Source organism: Mytilus trossulus, chromosome 7 (assembly GCF_036588685.1).
Source record: "Mytilus trossulus isolate FHL-02 chromosome 7, PNRI_Mtr1.1.1.hap1, whole genome shotgun sequence".
Taxonomy (NCBI): domain Eukaryota; kingdom Metazoa; phylum Mollusca; class Bivalvia; order Mytilida; family Mytilidae; genus Mytilus; species Mytilus trossulus.
In genome coordinates, this window is record NC_086379.1 from 38,239,518 (window position 1) to 38,257,904 (window position 18,387).

General features: G+C 32.0%; 1 protein-coding gene across 1 annotated transcript; it reads left to right on the forward strand.

The window, feature by feature from the left end:
• Positions 1-12,496: 12,496 nt before the first annotated feature.
• Positions 12,497-18,293, forward strand: LOC134727006 (cyclic AMP-dependent transcription factor ATF-3-like). The gene is made up of 4 exons (XM_063591394.1): positions 12,497-12,613; positions 12,874-13,069; positions 15,082-15,189; positions 17,460-18,293. Exons 2-4 carry the CDS (start codon positions 12,884-12,886, stop codon positions 17,643-17,645), a joined length of 480 nt encoding a protein of 159 aa, XP_063447464.1. The 5' UTR covers positions 12,497-12,613; positions 12,874-12,883; the 3' UTR covers positions 17,646-18,293.
• The last annotated feature ends 94 nt before the right edge of the window (positions 18,294-18,387 follow it).

The window sequence follows — 18,387 nt, forward strand, 5'->3', positions numbered from 1 at the left end:
ATTTTCATAAGGAAACATATTGAGGATGATTCCAAGAAAAATGTAAGAAGTGATGCAAAGAAAGAAAGCAGTCAGCTACAGGAACAGAGCTGTTAATATTTCAAGGTTATCTGTGTAATATTGAATGATGTTTTAATTCAGACGTTTGTAAAGAAATGTTTAGGACTTTATGGATGCACTACAGAATATCTTGAAAAGAGAATGATAGACTGCAAACAGATAACAACTGAAAAATCAGTTTTAGATGAGGTAAAGAGTAATGGAACCAGAGATGATATAAATGAGTTTTTCAACAGGATTGTGACCAATTTTGAACTCATTAAATCTTCTCTGAGACCGATTCTTTAAGGATGTTTGCTTGTCATGTTTTGGATTTTTTTGTCAGATTTTCGAAATCCTCTGGTTTTATCCATTTAAATGCCTAAAAATAAATTGCCCATGAACTCCCATATTTCTTTTTATAAATCTTTTCTATGTATAGTTATAAGCCATTTGTAAAAGTATTATAAAATTTTATTTATTTTTAAATAGTTTTTGAGAACTTTATCTGGTCAATGATAAAGCTATGAAAATTCAAGAGAGAACATTTTCCCGCCAAAATTTCAATGGCTAATATCTCAAAAACAAGCACATTGACCCCTATATTTTTTTGGCTTTTTTATTCTTCAATAAATCCCCTATCAATATATAGTAGTTTTATGGAAAGTTATTTATTATGAAACTTAGCAGCAAACATCCTTAAAAGAAATATCGGCTATGAATGAACTTTATGATTGGCTAGAAAAGGGATATGTTGGCATATTGCCAATGCGATCGATAGGCCCTCTACAGTGGACCAACAGCGAGTTAAACAAGCATGAACATAGAGATAATAACTATTCAAGGGCAAATCAGAGCGCAGAAATTTTATTACATCTTCTTGGTAATATCAAAGTTAATAAAGAAGAGGAGGAAAAATTACATAGACATATTGTACATCCTTACCAATTCAGAAAACTTGATGGAAAAATGTCAGTTATGAATAATGAAAAACATACTACGGTAGCCAAGTCACTTTTGAAAACACCAGAAGGTGTCATTGAAGCAAAACAGTTAACCTTAATTCTTGCACACGAAGAATTTTCAACAATAACGTTTGAAGAGCCTGATCGTGGTATGTATCCGCATATGATAAAGAAAATGCGGGATTTAATTCTGAAGCACGTTTCCGGGAAAACAGTCCTGATTATATTACATAACCCATCAATCATTGATAACTAGGCAATGCCAAGAACCTTTATTTGCTCAAAGCAAGTTTTTAATGGTGGAATCAGCCATTCTGTTTTCAAAATACCCGCAGATCATTACATTAACAAGTATAGCAGAATTAATGAAATGAAGAGTCTTCTTTTTTCATCGCGAATTCTTTTAGTAGAAGGCATAATTGACAAAATAATTCTTGTTGCAATATTTTGCGTATTTATAAATGGTGACAAATATATTAGACATGAAAAACAGATCACAACCGAACAACAGCATTCCCTCATTTCGATTGATATTCGTGAAGTGTCAGGGAAAGGAGAAGGTTACAAAAAAGAACAGTTTTGCGAAAAGCTTGGGAAAGAGGTATGTCTATTGTTTGATTCAGACCAGACAAATAAAAATGAGAAAGGAAATGTCTTTATATGGGAAACTGGGGCGATAGAACGAAGGTTTATTGATGTAATTAACAACGGAGATGAGGCTTTAGTTTGTGCTTGCAATATTTTTTTTCGGAAAGATTTGAGTACAAAAGCTCATAATTACAATGCAATTGACAAATACAAAAATCGTTTAACAAAAATTAAGATATTAAAAGAAGAATTAACCAAACAATCATCAAAAAAAGTTAAAAGGAAGAATCAACAAAAACTAGTATCTTTAGAAGAACAGCATTCCATTACAAAGGTCAAGATAGAGCACAGAATAAAGGAAAACCAACTTTTTCAAAAGACTGAACCAGAAGAAATCGTGAATATTGCACGCTCAATGATAAACTATTCATGCGAGATAGATCAATTCATAAAATGTTTAACAAAAAATAATTCGAACGCAAATTATGAAGTAGTTGACGAAACTTATCCTCCAGCAGGAAAACACTAAAGCAACCGTCACAAAAAATTGATATAAACATAGTTGAAGATCAGCCAATGGGTCTTGAAATAGCGAAATAGTTGAATGACTTTAATTTAGAGTGAACGTAATATATGTATCACTGGTAAATTATTAAGGCACGGATGTCGTTATCACAAATCACTTAAAATCGTTGCTTAATTATTCCATTGTTACAAAGATTCGGTCTAGATTGTACCTGTAAAAACTTATTTGAAACGGGATAGAACATCCTCTTTTTAACGAAAATGTTGTTCACTGAACCCAAAAATTTAGATACGATCTTATGAAAATGAAAAAAGATTACCAATTCAATATTGTAATTAGGTCTTTGAATGTTATTTTCTTGGTAATAATATCAATTGTGTTATCATTAAACTAAAATCGAGCTTAAAATATTATTTGTATATACATATGTACATTCATGGCTCTGTCAATACATGTATCTTGGCTTCGTCAAAGGTAATGGTGTTTATCTTACCTCCTATACATTTCTGGGAATATGATTGGTTAAAAGCGTCCGCGTGGAGACCGTGTATGTTTCATATTAGGTTAGTAGGAAGTCGGGGCTTATTTCATACACGGTTAGAATTGGTGTTTCGTCCCTTTATATTTCATATCAGGTAAGAAGGGTGGTGGAACTTATTTCATACACAGTTAGTAGTGGTGGTACGTCCCTTTATAAAAACAAAACGGTAATGAGAAAAAAATCTTAAAGGTTTCAATACACGAAGGAATTGAAGATTAAGATGGAAACCTAAAGCCTCGGTCACACCTTACTGTATAGCACGAACGAACGCATAACGGATGAAAATAAAAGTTGTCCGTTGACAAACTAATTATTCGTTGGGAGTCCGTTGATGTACTGACCAACGGACGCGTAATACTTAACGCACACACACCGGATATGCAACGTACAAGAAACGGAAACGTACCGGACAGAACGGATGCCGAACGTACATCCAACGGACGAGTTTCGCATAAAACGAACACCTAACGGAAGCGTACCGGATAAAACGGATGAACAAGATATACGTAAAAATTAAAGGACACAATAATAATACATTTAAATCCTGTGTAACTGGTTTTGGTTTATTCTTCAAAATGCCACAAAAGGGCAGTGTCTGGCCTGAAAAGTGCTGCTTGATTGTGAAGACGAGCCCTTACTCTAATATCGAATGTGGATCTTAAGAAATCTGTCATACCAATAATTGGCATTTCTGACGCGAAATTTTCAATAGGAATTTATCCGTTTCAGATCCGTTCATCATCCGTTATACATCCGGTAGAAGTCCATTTCACATTCATTCAACATCCGTTTTAACCGTTAAACTTCCGGTAGAAGTCCGTTGGTGAGTTTATCTGCCCAACCTCCAACGGATGTATAACGGACGCGTAACAGATACAAAACGGAAACGAAACGGACGATTGCCGTCCAAAACGGACGCCTATCGGACACTCAATGGATATTTCATCCGTTGAACGTCCGTTCAAAGTTTTGAACATGCTCAAATTTTTCCACCAGACAGAACGGACGTTGACGGATAAAACGTAAACTAAACGGACATGCAACGAATATGGACGGAGTTCTAACGGATAAGAAACGGACCTCTCATAGACGTGAATGGATTGAAAAGAAATTTATCCGTTAGGCATCCGTTCGAGCTATCCGTTAAGGTGTGACCGAGCCTTAACAAATTGTTATTGTTGGCATCTGTTATTGTAGGATCAATGAAAATAGTTTCTTAATGCTAACCGTATGGAATACTTGCTCAGTTTGATAGGTCACTAGTCTAATTTCACACTTTATGAAAGTACGTAAGATAAATTCGTTACATAGTGTGCTAGTGACGTAATACGGTATATATGGGGTCAGTAAATTTCATATTGGGATTCGTGCTTCGCTCTCACCCCATATAAAATTTACTGACCCCATGAATACCGTATAGGTCACTAGCACACTATGTAACTAATAGTTAATAAATGATACCAAAGGGACATTAAAAGTTACATGACGAAAACAATAACTGACAATGCCTTTCCAAAAGCAGGAGGGACAAATTCGTTTCACGCAACATAAAATACACAGGACTGACCTTAGAAATATTAATATTCTTGAAATTGCTTTAAAATACATCAATCAAGCATACCTCTACTCTGTCTTATGCCCTGAAATATCTTATCAACTACGTGGGATATTTGAATTTATATAAGTTGTAATAACTTGTTTCCCAATCCACTATAAATAAATATGTTTTAACTGATTATGATATATACTTTATTTATATACTGGCGATGCTGAAATGTTGCCACAGGAAGGTATACAAATATTATCAAACAAACAGAAAAACTGCAACAAAGGTGCAACTACGGTCTGATTACAATGAAATCTCCCTACTGAACATTTTTGCAATTTTTAAAGTTCCTATGTTCAAACATATACGTTTTTGTGAGAAGATGTTTTACAGTAAACCTACTAACAAGGCATTTCAAAACATTAATTCAGTCATCATATAAAGGTGTGACGAATTAGATAAATTTACCACATACAACTTTTTTTTGGGACAGACGATCGCGGAATATAAAAAAAAATCATTAAAATTTCGCGATCGATTTATATTTAAAATAAGTTGTGTCACAAAAATGTATAAAGATTTGAAAAAATCAGAGACCAGTGCCGGTGATTTGGTCCTAAATAGCGATTTATTTTATTATTCGAGTTTAGTCTTCCATATCTATCTAAAACTGATACGTACAATACTTATAATTTCAAGAATGTATGGAATTAATTAAGAAGGGAAGGCCAGCTTAACTCTTTTTGCTCCATTATATCAATGAGCGATATTATACAAATATAGCCTTTGTGTGCGGTCGATATTGACCTGAAAGAAGTATATTGACTGAGGACGAAGTCCGAGGTCGATATACTTCTTTGGGTCGATATATCCTGTATTGAACAAATACAAAGGCTATATTTGTTATATTATTAATTTTAGACCATTATGCTTATTTGTATCAAAATCGTCGTTTGATTTTGTTTGAATTTTATACATCATATTGTCTCCTTGACAATAACAATATATTAGTTGTTATTTAATTATTTTGTTTGTTTGTTTGACATCTTAGGTATTTGAAGATCTTTTTCGTCAAATAATCGATCACAGATATCATTTGTTTCAAAACGTTTAACGATATCATGAAATTCATTACATGACGTCACAAATTAAATCGTTTTTTAGATATTCTAAAAATAACCGTGCAATATGCTCTGTGTAATATGCTTTTTGCTATCTGCTGTTTTCTCTCTACCTTCGAAAATATAGTTTAACATGTGACTATCCCTAAACGAATCAAATTTGTTAAAATATACGAATTAATAATATTGTAATATATCAACGAGTTGCAGTGAGGGAAATCTCAGACGAATGTTTACATTTTTATGAAGGAACGAAGATTTCTCGGTATAAAGTAATGATTCTTTTCTTCAAACAGGCTGACATTTAACAAGACATACGTCTGCTATAATTTCCATGAATTATTTTAAGTTATACCAAGCAAGGTATATTTAAACGAGAAAATTTAATTGTTGAATAAATGAGACAGAAATGAACTATTTATCATTTGTAGATGTACAAATTCAATTAATGTCATGTAGCAAATTATGTGGAATGCAATTGAGATGAATTCAATTGTTGGATAAGCCAAAATCGCCTATAAGTCAAAGATACTGCTATATTTTAAAATATCAATGCGATGTTTGTCTTATATCATAGCGATATATTTTTAATATCAAAAATTTATGAATGCGATACTTTTCTAATATAACTGATATAGATTTCTAATATAAAATAATACGATGACACGTCACAATGCATGTCAAAAGAACCGCAAACATAATTCACAAACTTAGTTCATGACCGGCTTAATGTTTGAGGATTAATATCACTAAAATTTCGTATCTGTAACAAAATTAACGCTTACACGATCTTATCATTTTAAAAATTTTGCTAGACCCTATTGATATTTGAAAGTGAAGTTGTTAACCCTTAATTTTGGCCTAAATTAACGGAGCATAACAATTTTAAATTTCATCTGTAAATCCTCATAGTTAGCTCACATACAAAAAAATCAGTCCAATATCTGAAAGCATTTAGAAAAAAAGTCTGTATAACTGAGATTTTCAACAATTTATCAAGGTCCATAGCCCATAATTTCGGCAAAAATTAGCCAAGCAGAACAAAACTTAAACTTGATCTATAACTCATCATGGTTAACTAACATAACAAAAATCAGCCCAATATATGAAGCCGTTTAAAAAAAAAACTCCGTATAATGGTTTGTTACGGAATGACGGAATTTCGAAATTACAGAATTTCAGAATGACGAAATTTCGAAATTACGGAATTTCAGAATGACGGAATTTCGAAATTACGGATTTTCGGAATTACGAAATTTCGAACAAGGGTAAAGCTATATGGCACCGACAACTTCGTTGCAGACCAAACATATCATTACTTAAAAAAAAAAAACCATTCTTTCAAACAGTCCAATCCAATACAGCTCCAAATAACAATAAATATTCCAATGATAAAATAAATATTCCAAACAAATTAAAATGTACAAATGCTGATGTCCAGAACTTTGAAGATACCAACTGAGTAGCCTCAGACTATAAGTTGAACAACTTCAGATACAACGAAAATCAAAAATCTTGTCAAACAGAAAATGTATTTATTGTTAACATAGAAAAAATATTGAGAAGGAAAACAGTTCTTTTTGTATATCAAAAACTTTCCCCGTTGGTAAATCGATATCACTATGAACATAATCAGCTCGCCACCTGAACGCTCTTTTACATCGCGATGACCGTGAGGACATTCCGTTGCTTTGTTACCACAGAGATTTGACTTGCGTTTTTGACTAGTAATCGATCGTATAAATAACAATCCGTATCGCTTGTTATTAATTAATTTCTTCAATGATACTAAATGTTTAGAAAACAAATGAATAAGATGTAAATGTCTGTTGACGTTAGAAATGTGTATATATTTTTTTCTATATTTATACATTTAGATCGTTCAGTGCTGTTTATTTGGTATTTTTATTGACGTAATCGTTCTTGTACCATCATAACTGTCGTTACCTTTAAAGCTTTAGAAGGGTGTTTGTTCATATTGCTCTTAACAAAAGATTCAGCACCCAAATGACGTTTTGAAGGACAAGAAAGTAGTTATTTACAAGGGGTTTATCTGATATAAGATTTATAGATATATTAGGAAGATGGAGCATGAGTTCGAATGAGAGAACTTTCCATCAAAGTAACAGTTTTTTTATGTCAACCATTATAGATGAAAATAGGGCCTTAAACACGGAGCCTTGACTCTCAGCGAACACCACGCTATATAGGAACCAAACAATTACTAGTGTTAAACCACTCAAACAGGAAAACCAACAGTCTAATTTGTATAAAAAAAGGAGATTCAAAAATGCACAGGCCAAATTTTGTCGAATCAATCTGAACGAGGACAATATGATTCCTCTTTGTCAAAATTTAGTTTCATTGTTTTCAATAAAGAAAGTCTTTCATGCATGCGTTGAGAGCATATCTGATATATATTATTTCGGTGCGTTCATTATAAATTTGCTAAATGTTATATATATGTGAACAATGATTTTGATTACGACATTGTTTATTAAAGCCCATCGGTACTGGCATTTTGAAAATTTGAAAATGGTGGATTGAACCTGGTTATATTGCGCTAAACCTGTCACGTGTATGACAGTATCATCAAATTCTGTCATATTTACAACGATGCATGAACAAAACAGACATAATAGGTAAAATTTTAAAAATATGGATACAGCAGTCAAATATTAATACTAATAATAACTAATATCGATATTACAAAACCACCGCAATGATATTTTAAAAGTATTGCATTGATATTTTAAAAGTATCGCATTGTTAATTTATGTATATAAGAAAAACACAGCACTTCAAATTTTACACGGACATAAACTTTAGCTTCTAATTAATTTCTGAACGTATATTTAGACTCAATTGTTGTTTATATTTGAACAATAAGTTTTAAAGTTAGTATTTTCTTAATTTTTCGTTGCCGAAAACAACATTTTCCGCGTGGAATGTCTGCATATTTACAATTGATTTTAGACAATATCGCTCATTGATATAAGAAACGTTTTATCGTATCGCACCTTCCATAGACTGTTACCAAGCTCGGAACTTTAGATATGATCCGGGTAACTTATCGATCCTTATAATTAACTTATTTCAAAAGATTACCAATTCAACCCTGTAAATAGATCTTTTGTTATTGTTGTATTGGTATTACAAATACTGATGTTTTTATCAGTTCATCAAAATCAAACTAAATATCATTTTATATGTATTTAATTTGCACATTCATGGCCCTATAATCTGTCGATACCAGTATGATACTATCTTATCATTGCACAAGGTTATATTTTTTCTGACTGTTTATGACGTCTTTGCAGTAAATCCATTGGATTATGGATGTGTACTTTTGATAATTAAGTCTTAATTTGCAGGATTTTTTTTATAAGTTATTACTGTCGTTGACTTAGCTGTCAGTAACTTGTGAGTACTCCCAAATATGTTCTGAGTGTGTTTTTGTTATTGCGATTTACAATTTCTTAGCCACGTGTGTTTTGTTAGATGTATTTCTATTTGTATACATCTGGTGGGTTAAGCCTTTTTCAACTGATTTCTATAGTTTGTTCTTATTTTGTACTGTTATGCCAAGGTTCCATGTTAGGGAGAGGGGTGGCATCCACTAACCCCGTCACATTCGGTATATAGATATAGGAAGATGGGGTGTGAGTGCCAATGAGACAACTCTATGCCTTCCAAAGTAAAAAAAACCCACTTTGTTAATGTTATAATATTTGTTTTTTGTTCATCACTTTGTACTTAGATTAATAGGCTTTTAATTTTCTCGTTTTAATTGATTTGCATTTGTTTTTGTGGTCTTTTTTATAAGCTGATTATGCGATTTCTGCTTGCCTTATTGTAGGAGGCCGTACGGTGACCTAGGGTTGTTCTTTTCTGTTACCTTTGGTATCTTGTTGGGATTTGTCTCATTGGTAATCTTTCTGTATATTTTTTTACATTATCTATCTTAACTAAAAGCCATACTATAGTATACTATACTATACTATTCCATACCATAATCTAGTTTCTTTTAAGATTGATTTGTATCATAAAGATCAAGAAATACATATGTTAGTTCACAGCTGAACACACCTACACTTTCTTGGAAATACAAAAAGATGAAATGACATGATTTTTAATGGACAACTATCTAGCAAGTTCGAGATTTTACAAAGCTTTCGTCAAACTAGATATTACGTGTAGTCAAGGAATAAAATATCTTCGCTAGCCAAGTCAATCAAGTCCCCTTCTCCAAACCCTTGACAGATTAAATTGTCATTTAGTATTGCATTGCCACGCCATATCATCTGTCATAGATTGATTTTGAACTTGAAATTGTCACTACATACGGTCGTATGCTTTGTGAATAAATACTTGATGCACAATCAACACGTTGCAATGGTTTACTTACATTTTCTACATTTACACTTGATCATCTCAAAGGCTCTTTTTGATTGGATGCAGCTGCAACTGCTTCCAATGTCAATCATTATCCTGTGGATCCGAAATTCTACCTTAATATGCCAAGGGTGAAAGGGAGGGCACTGGATCGTTACCCTTGATAGCGGAGATTGGGACGAATAAACGTAACTTTTATTTCCTTAGCGGATAAAGTTAAACAAAAAGATGTGTTATAGAAAGTGAGCAACAACCTTACCATTGCAGACGGTCGTGAATACGCACATAACAAACATATTTCAATGAATTCAAAAAATATATTTCAATTAGACAATCCAGAAAAACAACATAAAAATAAACTCATCATAGATACCAGGACTAAATTTTGTATATACGTCAGACGCGCGTTTTGTCTACAAAAGACTCATCAGTGACGCTCGAATCCAAAAAAGTTAAAAAGGCCAAATAAAGTACGAAGTTGAAGAGCTTTGAGGACCAAAATTCATAAAAGTGTTGCCAAATACAGCTAAGGTAATCTATGCCTGAGGTAGAAAAGCCTTAGTATTTCAAAAAATTCAAAATTTGGTAAACAGTAAATTTATAAATATAACCATATCAATGACAATTCATGTCGGCAGAAAAAGTGCCGACTACTGGGCTTGTGATACCCTCGGGGAAATAAATCTCCACCAGCAGTGGAATCGACCCAGTGGTTGTAAATAAACTCATCATTCATAGATACCAGGACTAAATTTTGTATATACGCCAGACGCGCGTTTCGTCTACAAAAGACTCATCAGTGACGCTCGAATCCAAAAAAGTTAAAAAGGCCAAATAAAGTACAAAGTTGAAGAGCTTTAAGGACCAAAATTCCTAAAAGTGTTGTCAAATACAACTAAGGTAATCTATGCCTGAGGTAGAAAAGCCTTAGTATTTCAAAAAATTCAAAATTTGGTAAACAGTAAATTTATAAATATAACCATATCAATGACAATTCATGTCGGCACAAAAAGTGCTGACTACTGGGCTTGTGATACCCTCGGGGAAATAAATCTCCACCAGCAGTGGCATCGACCCAGTGGTTGTAAATAATTCATCATATATACCAGGACTAAATTTTGTATATACGCCAGACGCGCTCTACTATTTTTCACCCGGATAAAAAATCTATGTTTTTCTTGTTGTATAGGATGAGGTAATTTTGTTAATGAATAATTCTGTAGCGCCCAATATTCCCTTTTGGGGGAGGGAGTTATAATATGAAATTGAGATCATAGTAAATCTTTAATTTATCTTTTTCTTGATCAACCTTTTAAAACAAACGAAAAGTAGAAATTGGGTTTACGTCAATGTGTAGCAACCCAACAAAGCCATTCAATACCATTGAGAACGGAATTGGTGAAAGTGTCAAAGAGACAACAACCAAACAAAAGAGAAGAATTAAAACAACCGAAGGCCACCAATGGGTATTTATGATGAGGTTATTTACCACCACTGGGTCGGTGCCAATGCTGGTGGAGTATTTATTACTCGAGTATATCGCCCTTCCAGTAGTCAGCACTTCTGTGTTGATACGAATTATGATTGAACTTTGAATTTTTGAAATACTAACTAAAGGGTTTTCTACTTAAAAACAGATAACCTTAGCTGTTAGAAATTTTTGGTCCTCAATGCTCTTCATACTTTAGTTGGCCTTTAACATTGTTTATTCGATCGTCACTGATGAATTTTTTGAAGACAGTATGCTCGTCTGGCGCAAATATAAAATTTCAATCCTTAGGTAGCTATGATGATGTTTTAACAATCACTGGGTCGATGGCACTGCTGTTGAAGTTTTCACCAGCCCAGTAGTCATCACGTTTGTGTTGACATAACTTATCATTGATATGGTCATAACTATATATCAAGTGTTTACAAAACTTTGAATTTTTGAAATAGAAAGGCTTTTCTATCCCAGGAACAGATTACCTTAGCTGTATTTGGCAAAACTTTAAGAAAATGTTTGGTCCTCAATGGTCTTTAACTTAGTTCTTTATTTGGCCTTTTAACATTATTTTTTATTCGACCGTCACTGATGAGTCTATTGTAGACGAAACACGCGTCTAACACAAATATAAAATTCCCATCCTGGTATCTATGATGATTTTTTTTATAAATACGAAATTTGGATAGTAAATCATTTCATTTATCTACGTCTTGGTTTCAACATTTAATACCACATATGAACAAAAATTGATGATCTGAAGATCACACTTATAAAATCACAAGCATTCATTGTTTATAAACACCAAATAAACACAGGGACTAGACGTTCTGTCAATACATGTAGTAATAAAATATGGGCAAAATAGTGTCCATCCATATTATAAAAAACAAAGCAATATGAAGAAGAAAGGTGTCAATATATATATATATACAAAGGGCACTATTTTCTTCCCATTGCCCATATTTTAATAGTATTGACAGAACTTCTATCGTGCCTGTTAAATAACACCCGCCTCCCGATTCCTGTTAGTTTCCCATCCGTGTATTAATTTAGAAGATTGGAAAATATGTTATTATTTTGTTCCTGGTAAAGATTTATCATTACATTCTATAACCGTTCTATTTTTTTTATCTAATATGTCTAATATATATGGATTAATTCATATATTGCACTTTATCATTTTGAATGTCATGGAAGACCTGCCATCTTAATTTAACATGTATATTTAAATATGTTAACATTGCTGACGGTTTACCGAAGGGAAACGATTCGTTGAAAATTTTCGCTATTTTTAGAAAAAGGTGATTACCGATATTGCACTTAGAAAATTGGAAATTCCGTTCAGGGTAATTTCTAATCGGAAAGTGGAAAAATACATACTGCTTGTAAACAAAGCTGTATCTAAGGTAACTTTAATTGGTTTTATTCATTTTAATCATTTTTATATAATTATGAATATATTTAATATAATAGCAAATCCAATTTCTAATATCTGTGACACAACTTCAGTATTTGAGGTAAAGCTTTTATCTTGTTCTAAATTTAAATTGTCTTGTTGGCTTTTGTCCAAATGGCATATGTCTTATTCATTAAGTTTATAAGACACATGAGTTAAATAAATTTAATATTTTATCGAAATTAAGTGAAAAATTGATAATTTTGACAGGTTGCAGACAATGTTTAGCGTAATGGAACAACACTCGCCAGTAGAAACAATAGACGATGTTTTGATCTCAGCACTCGACTCTAACAGTATCACACCAATGGTCAAATATGAACTGGCTATGAAAGTTAAACACAAGCGACAGATAAGCGGAGAAGAAGAAATTAAAAACCTGTTTGAACCTCCAAAAAATTATGAGGTAAACTATTAGAAAGAATGGCTAAATATTTTGGATTTAAATATTATGTACATGGCCTATTTTGAATTTGGTAAGAATTTGATATAACTTTTTAAGACAAAGGATGATCTATAAGTAACGCTTTTTGATCTCTTTATTTTGATAACTTAGTCTTGATAGATCTAGACAATTCGTGTCAAGCGTATATAATTTTCTGAGATCGAAGCGCCTGTCTTTTTCTAACTTATAAAAGAAAGTTCACAGAGGGACATTCAAACTCATAGATGGAAAATCAACTGACAATGCCATGGTTAAAATAGAAAAAGAAAGACAAACAAACAAACAAAAGTAAACAAGACACACCATAAAAAAACTAAAGATTAGATGTGGTATGTGAACTAACTTGAATGATGCCACAAACCACCAAAACTCATAAATAATAATATAGAAATTTGCACACACATAAATACTATATATCTTCATCAGGAAGGTAAAAATCTGTTTACACAGTGTGCACAATTATAATTATAAATGATACTGAAGGGAAAATTGGAATTTCCAAAGGTCGTTTAAAATATTGACAAGTATATATAATTCAAGCGTTTTAGACACAGGGAGACACTTGACCCTTTCTGTCCTAATGCATACAGTTTTGATCCTGTGCTGATTTTTTCACATAACGAAAATTCGTAACAAGCTGGGTTTTTTTTTTCAAAATCTGTTGAAATGTGTAATTAAAAAAAATATACCTTCGCATGCCACTTTTAGATATGATTTTCGTCGCTCTGAAATTTTAAAAATAACTCAAAATGACGATTTCTTAGACATTCCTATTGTTATTGACAGGCATACCTATGTTTGAGGTTTTCAAAATATAAAAAATATCTTCCTCTCGTTATTTCTAAATTTGTGGAAATAACACAATATATTCAATTTTCAGAAGGGGAAAAAACGACACAGGTTTATGTATATTTGTCCAACGAATAAATGATACCAAATATATATTTCTTCGGTTATATGTTCATAAAAAATAGTTACAATCTCCCCCCCCCCCCCCCCCCAATCAAATGTATATATATGTTTTGATCTAATAATTGATAAAAGAATCAATTCAAATCAAGTTAGTCATTCAAATGCTTGTACTAAATTTTATATATAAATACCAACTGAAGGTAACTTGATGTTGGTAACCACTATCCATGTATTGATTATGTTTATTCTACATTGGCAAGAGGTATAGGGAGTGGGTTGTGTTCTGAAAAAGCTTGCTTAACCTCCCCGCGTTTTGCGCCTGTCCAAATTCAGAATTATCTGACCTTTGATACTCTTGAATTTCAGTTTGGTTCATTATATGTTTAAGAGTTCACTGAAAGAATACATATTTTAATAAAAGGCCAGCTGAATATCGCCTTAGGATGCGGGATTTTCTCGTAGTGTTGAAGACCCATTGTGGTTATCTGCCCTTTGTTCGGGTTGTTGTCTCTTTGACATATTCCCTAATTCCATCATGCGATTGAACCAAAGTGAAGCACGAGTCACTTTCGATATATTGTAAACTAAAAGGCTATTGAAATTATTATCTATTTATCATAATTATTCTATTTATAGAAAAAAAAACAATTCATTTTTTTTTCTGTTCTAAAAAATATCTTGCATCATTTGCGTTGATATCATTTACATTTTTTTGTTTTTCTTCGCTATTAAAAAAACGGGAGTCTATGTAACCGCGGCACTCTAACTGGGCTTAAGATTATCTATTGTAAGTTTTCCTTATATGAATTATCCTCTTTTTCAGTCACATTCTTGTCGTCCCTTAATCCTGTTTGTTTAAATGAAACCTTCCTTTTGGATATTGATTATTTTGCATTCGTTCCGATTTGTATGAAATATGGCCACTGGACAGAAAGGGACAATCAGTGTTAATTGTTTAAAAATAAATTGTTATAAATATACTTGTAGAGCATTCGAATATAACATAACTACAAAACAATGAATATGAATTTCACACAAAATCATGCTTTTCTTCTTTTCAGCTTACACCTGAAGAAAAAACAAAAATGGAAAATAGAAAACAGAGGAACAGAGAATCCGCGGAGAAAGCAAGAGTAAAAAGAAAGCGTAGAGAAGAAGTTTTAGAAGGGGTAAGTGAATACTATTTATCATATACTTAGACTAAATGACATGTACATTTTACCGTATGATAATAACATTAAATTGACGTAAATTTCATATTTTTCGAATTGGTGCTTAGCGGGCTGATATGAAAAGTTTATCACATGCTTCGATTGTTATCACATGCCTTTCCGTAACGTTATCACATGACATTCCGGTGATATTCGGCCAATTCCGGAAAATACACTTCAATGCTACGTTTTCAGTGAAAAACATTACAAAGTAGTGTACAAAACAATTATAATGGAAAGTATATCGTGTAAAATAATAAAAAATAATTAAAATAATTAAAAAACAAACAAATTATTAAATATATGCATTTTTTGATTTTTTCTGAAACATAATTTAGAAAGTTTCTTAAAAAAAATGACTTTTCCAAACAATGTTCATAATTATGTATATTGTTGAATTATTGTTTTTGTTGATTCGTTTATATTAAACTGTTGGATTTTTTCTCTCTGTTGAGGCATATGATAGAAAAATTTCATATTGAATGTATCAAATTTTGGGTCCGACGTCCGTGAACGTTTTTACTCTTTAAACTTCGGGAACCACGTAAAAGGATCGATACATTAATCTGTTATTTTTCTTTAGTGTTGAAGCTTATCATGATAAAAAGATCATAACATGTCATTTTTCATATCGCATGTATTATCAGCCCTCGGTCAATATCAGCCCTCGAGCCATGCGGCTCTTGGGCTGATATTAAACCTAGGGCTGATAATACATGCGATATGAAAAAATGCCATGTAATAATCTGATAATACACTTGCAATGATTGATTTAAAAAGTAGAAAATTCAATGTAATGGTAAATAAAGATAGTGCTTGTATCGATAATTTATATATATTTTTAAGATATCGACTGGATTTATATTGAGAAATATATATATTTATCATATACTTAGACTAAATAACATATGATTTTTACTGTATGATAATATCATTAAATCAACGTAAATTCCATATTTTTCGAATTGGTGCTTAGCGGGCTGATATGAAAAGTTTATCACATGCTTCGAGTGTTATCACATGCCTTTCCGTAACGTTATCGCATGGCATTCCGGTGATGCTCGGCAAATTCCGGAAAATATACCTCAATGCTACATTTTCACTAAAAAACTAACAAAGTAGTGTACAATCTCAATTTTATTAACGAAACAATTATTTGGATACTGGAAAGTATATTTTGTAAAATAATAAAAAAAAAAAAAAAAAAAAATCAAATTATTAAATAAATGCGTTTTTTTAAAGTTTCAAACATAATTTAGAAAGTTACGTTAAAAAGTTCACTTTTTCAAACAGTGTTCATTATGTATATTTTTGAATAATTCCTTTTGTCGTTTCGTCCATATTAAAAAAAAAAATTTCTGTTGAGGCATCTGATAGAAAAATTTCATATCGAATGTACTAAATTTGGAGTCCGACGTCCGTGAACTTTTCACTCTTTGAAATTCTATTTGGGAACCACGTAAAATGATCAATATATGAATCTGTGATTTTTCTCCATTGTTGAAGCATATGATAAAAAGATCATAACATGTCATTTTTCATATCGCATGTATTATCAACCCTCGGTCAATATCAGCCCTCGAGCCATGCGGCTCTTGGGCTGATATTGAACCTAGGGCTGATAATACATGCGATATGAAAAATGCCATGTAATAATCTGATAATAACTCGGGAGTCACATTTTATATTTTGGAACTTAACAATTCATAAGTTTATGAACTGGATAATATTTTTAAAAAAAAAACTCGGATGACACATCTTACTTTATAAGCTAAACAATTAATAAGTCTAATAGGATTAAATAGAGGAGACTAAATAAAGGCAACTGACGGATATACGTTATAATATATTTTAGGTATTTTTGACATATTACTCTTCAACGGTTTCGGTACTTACAATGTATACATCTTCGGATTTCAAATGTTTGGCTTTGAGCGTTCCTGATGAAAGTAAATCCAGAAAAGCGTTTTGGACGCAAGAACTAATTTAACGTGTTGTTTTCGATTATTAGGGAGACGACAAACCAACGAACATACACGTGTGTATACAATACATCAATTCGTTATTCAGCTGCGTCTAGAAAATTAGTAAATAATTTTGAGAAAATAATCAAGGCCATACATCAACAATCTGTCCTGGAAATTAAACAAAAATAGGTACTTCATTATAAGTGAAATGTAAATTATTTTTTTTATTTTATTTCTTAGTGTGTATCTCATTCTTTGTAGGAATGCAAAACGCTAGAAGATCAGCAAAGATCCTTAAACTCTGATATAAAAAAGCTTAAATTGTGTAGAAAAGTGTACAACACTCTGCTTCACATGCATGCAGTTGGCGGGACGTGCACCTCAAATCCAGCAAATCACCTGCAACAAGTACAACTCACACAGGGAAGTCCTCTAATGAATACATGATGCTTAACGACTTACTACTATTCATCTATATAAACTACCATCCCAGGTAACGAGAAACTCTGTTTTGAATAATTCCATCAAGAACAGAAGAATGTGTCTGTTGGTACTGTAGAGGACTATCTCATAAAAAGACTTTCAAACTTGTTTTCAAATTTGTTTTTTTTTCAGCGTAAAATTCACGTTTAACAATTGAATTTGTTATCTGTAATTAAGGTTTTTCGAACAGGATCAAGAAGAAAAAGCATAAACAGGCAGCCGTCTGTTTTAACAGAAATAACTTTTGATATTATTTCGCCGTTTTAGAATATATCATTCTGGGTATTATTTTCAAAAGTGTACACCAAAAGCTTTTAATAAGATTTAAATTACGTTCTAAAATATTGAAATTCAACCAATGAAATGACGTAATTTTTCATTACGTGGAACGAGCAAAGAAATCACCCAAAATCCTTCAAATTCTGAACCGGCAAAATTAGATAAACCCTCATGTATTTCTACCTCTTATTACATCACAGTTCTACGTGTATGTCTTGGATGAATGAATTTGTAATGTGATCATTTTATTTCAATAAAGATCAGTATGTAAGATCGTCTTTTATATATGTCTTGTAATGGAGCCAAAAATAAATATAAAAGTTTTTTATTCTGGCTATTTGTTGCATTTTTTGCAAGCATCAGTGATTTTACAGTCTACAAAACACTAAACAGAAAACTGAATTACAGATGATGGAACCACAAAAAC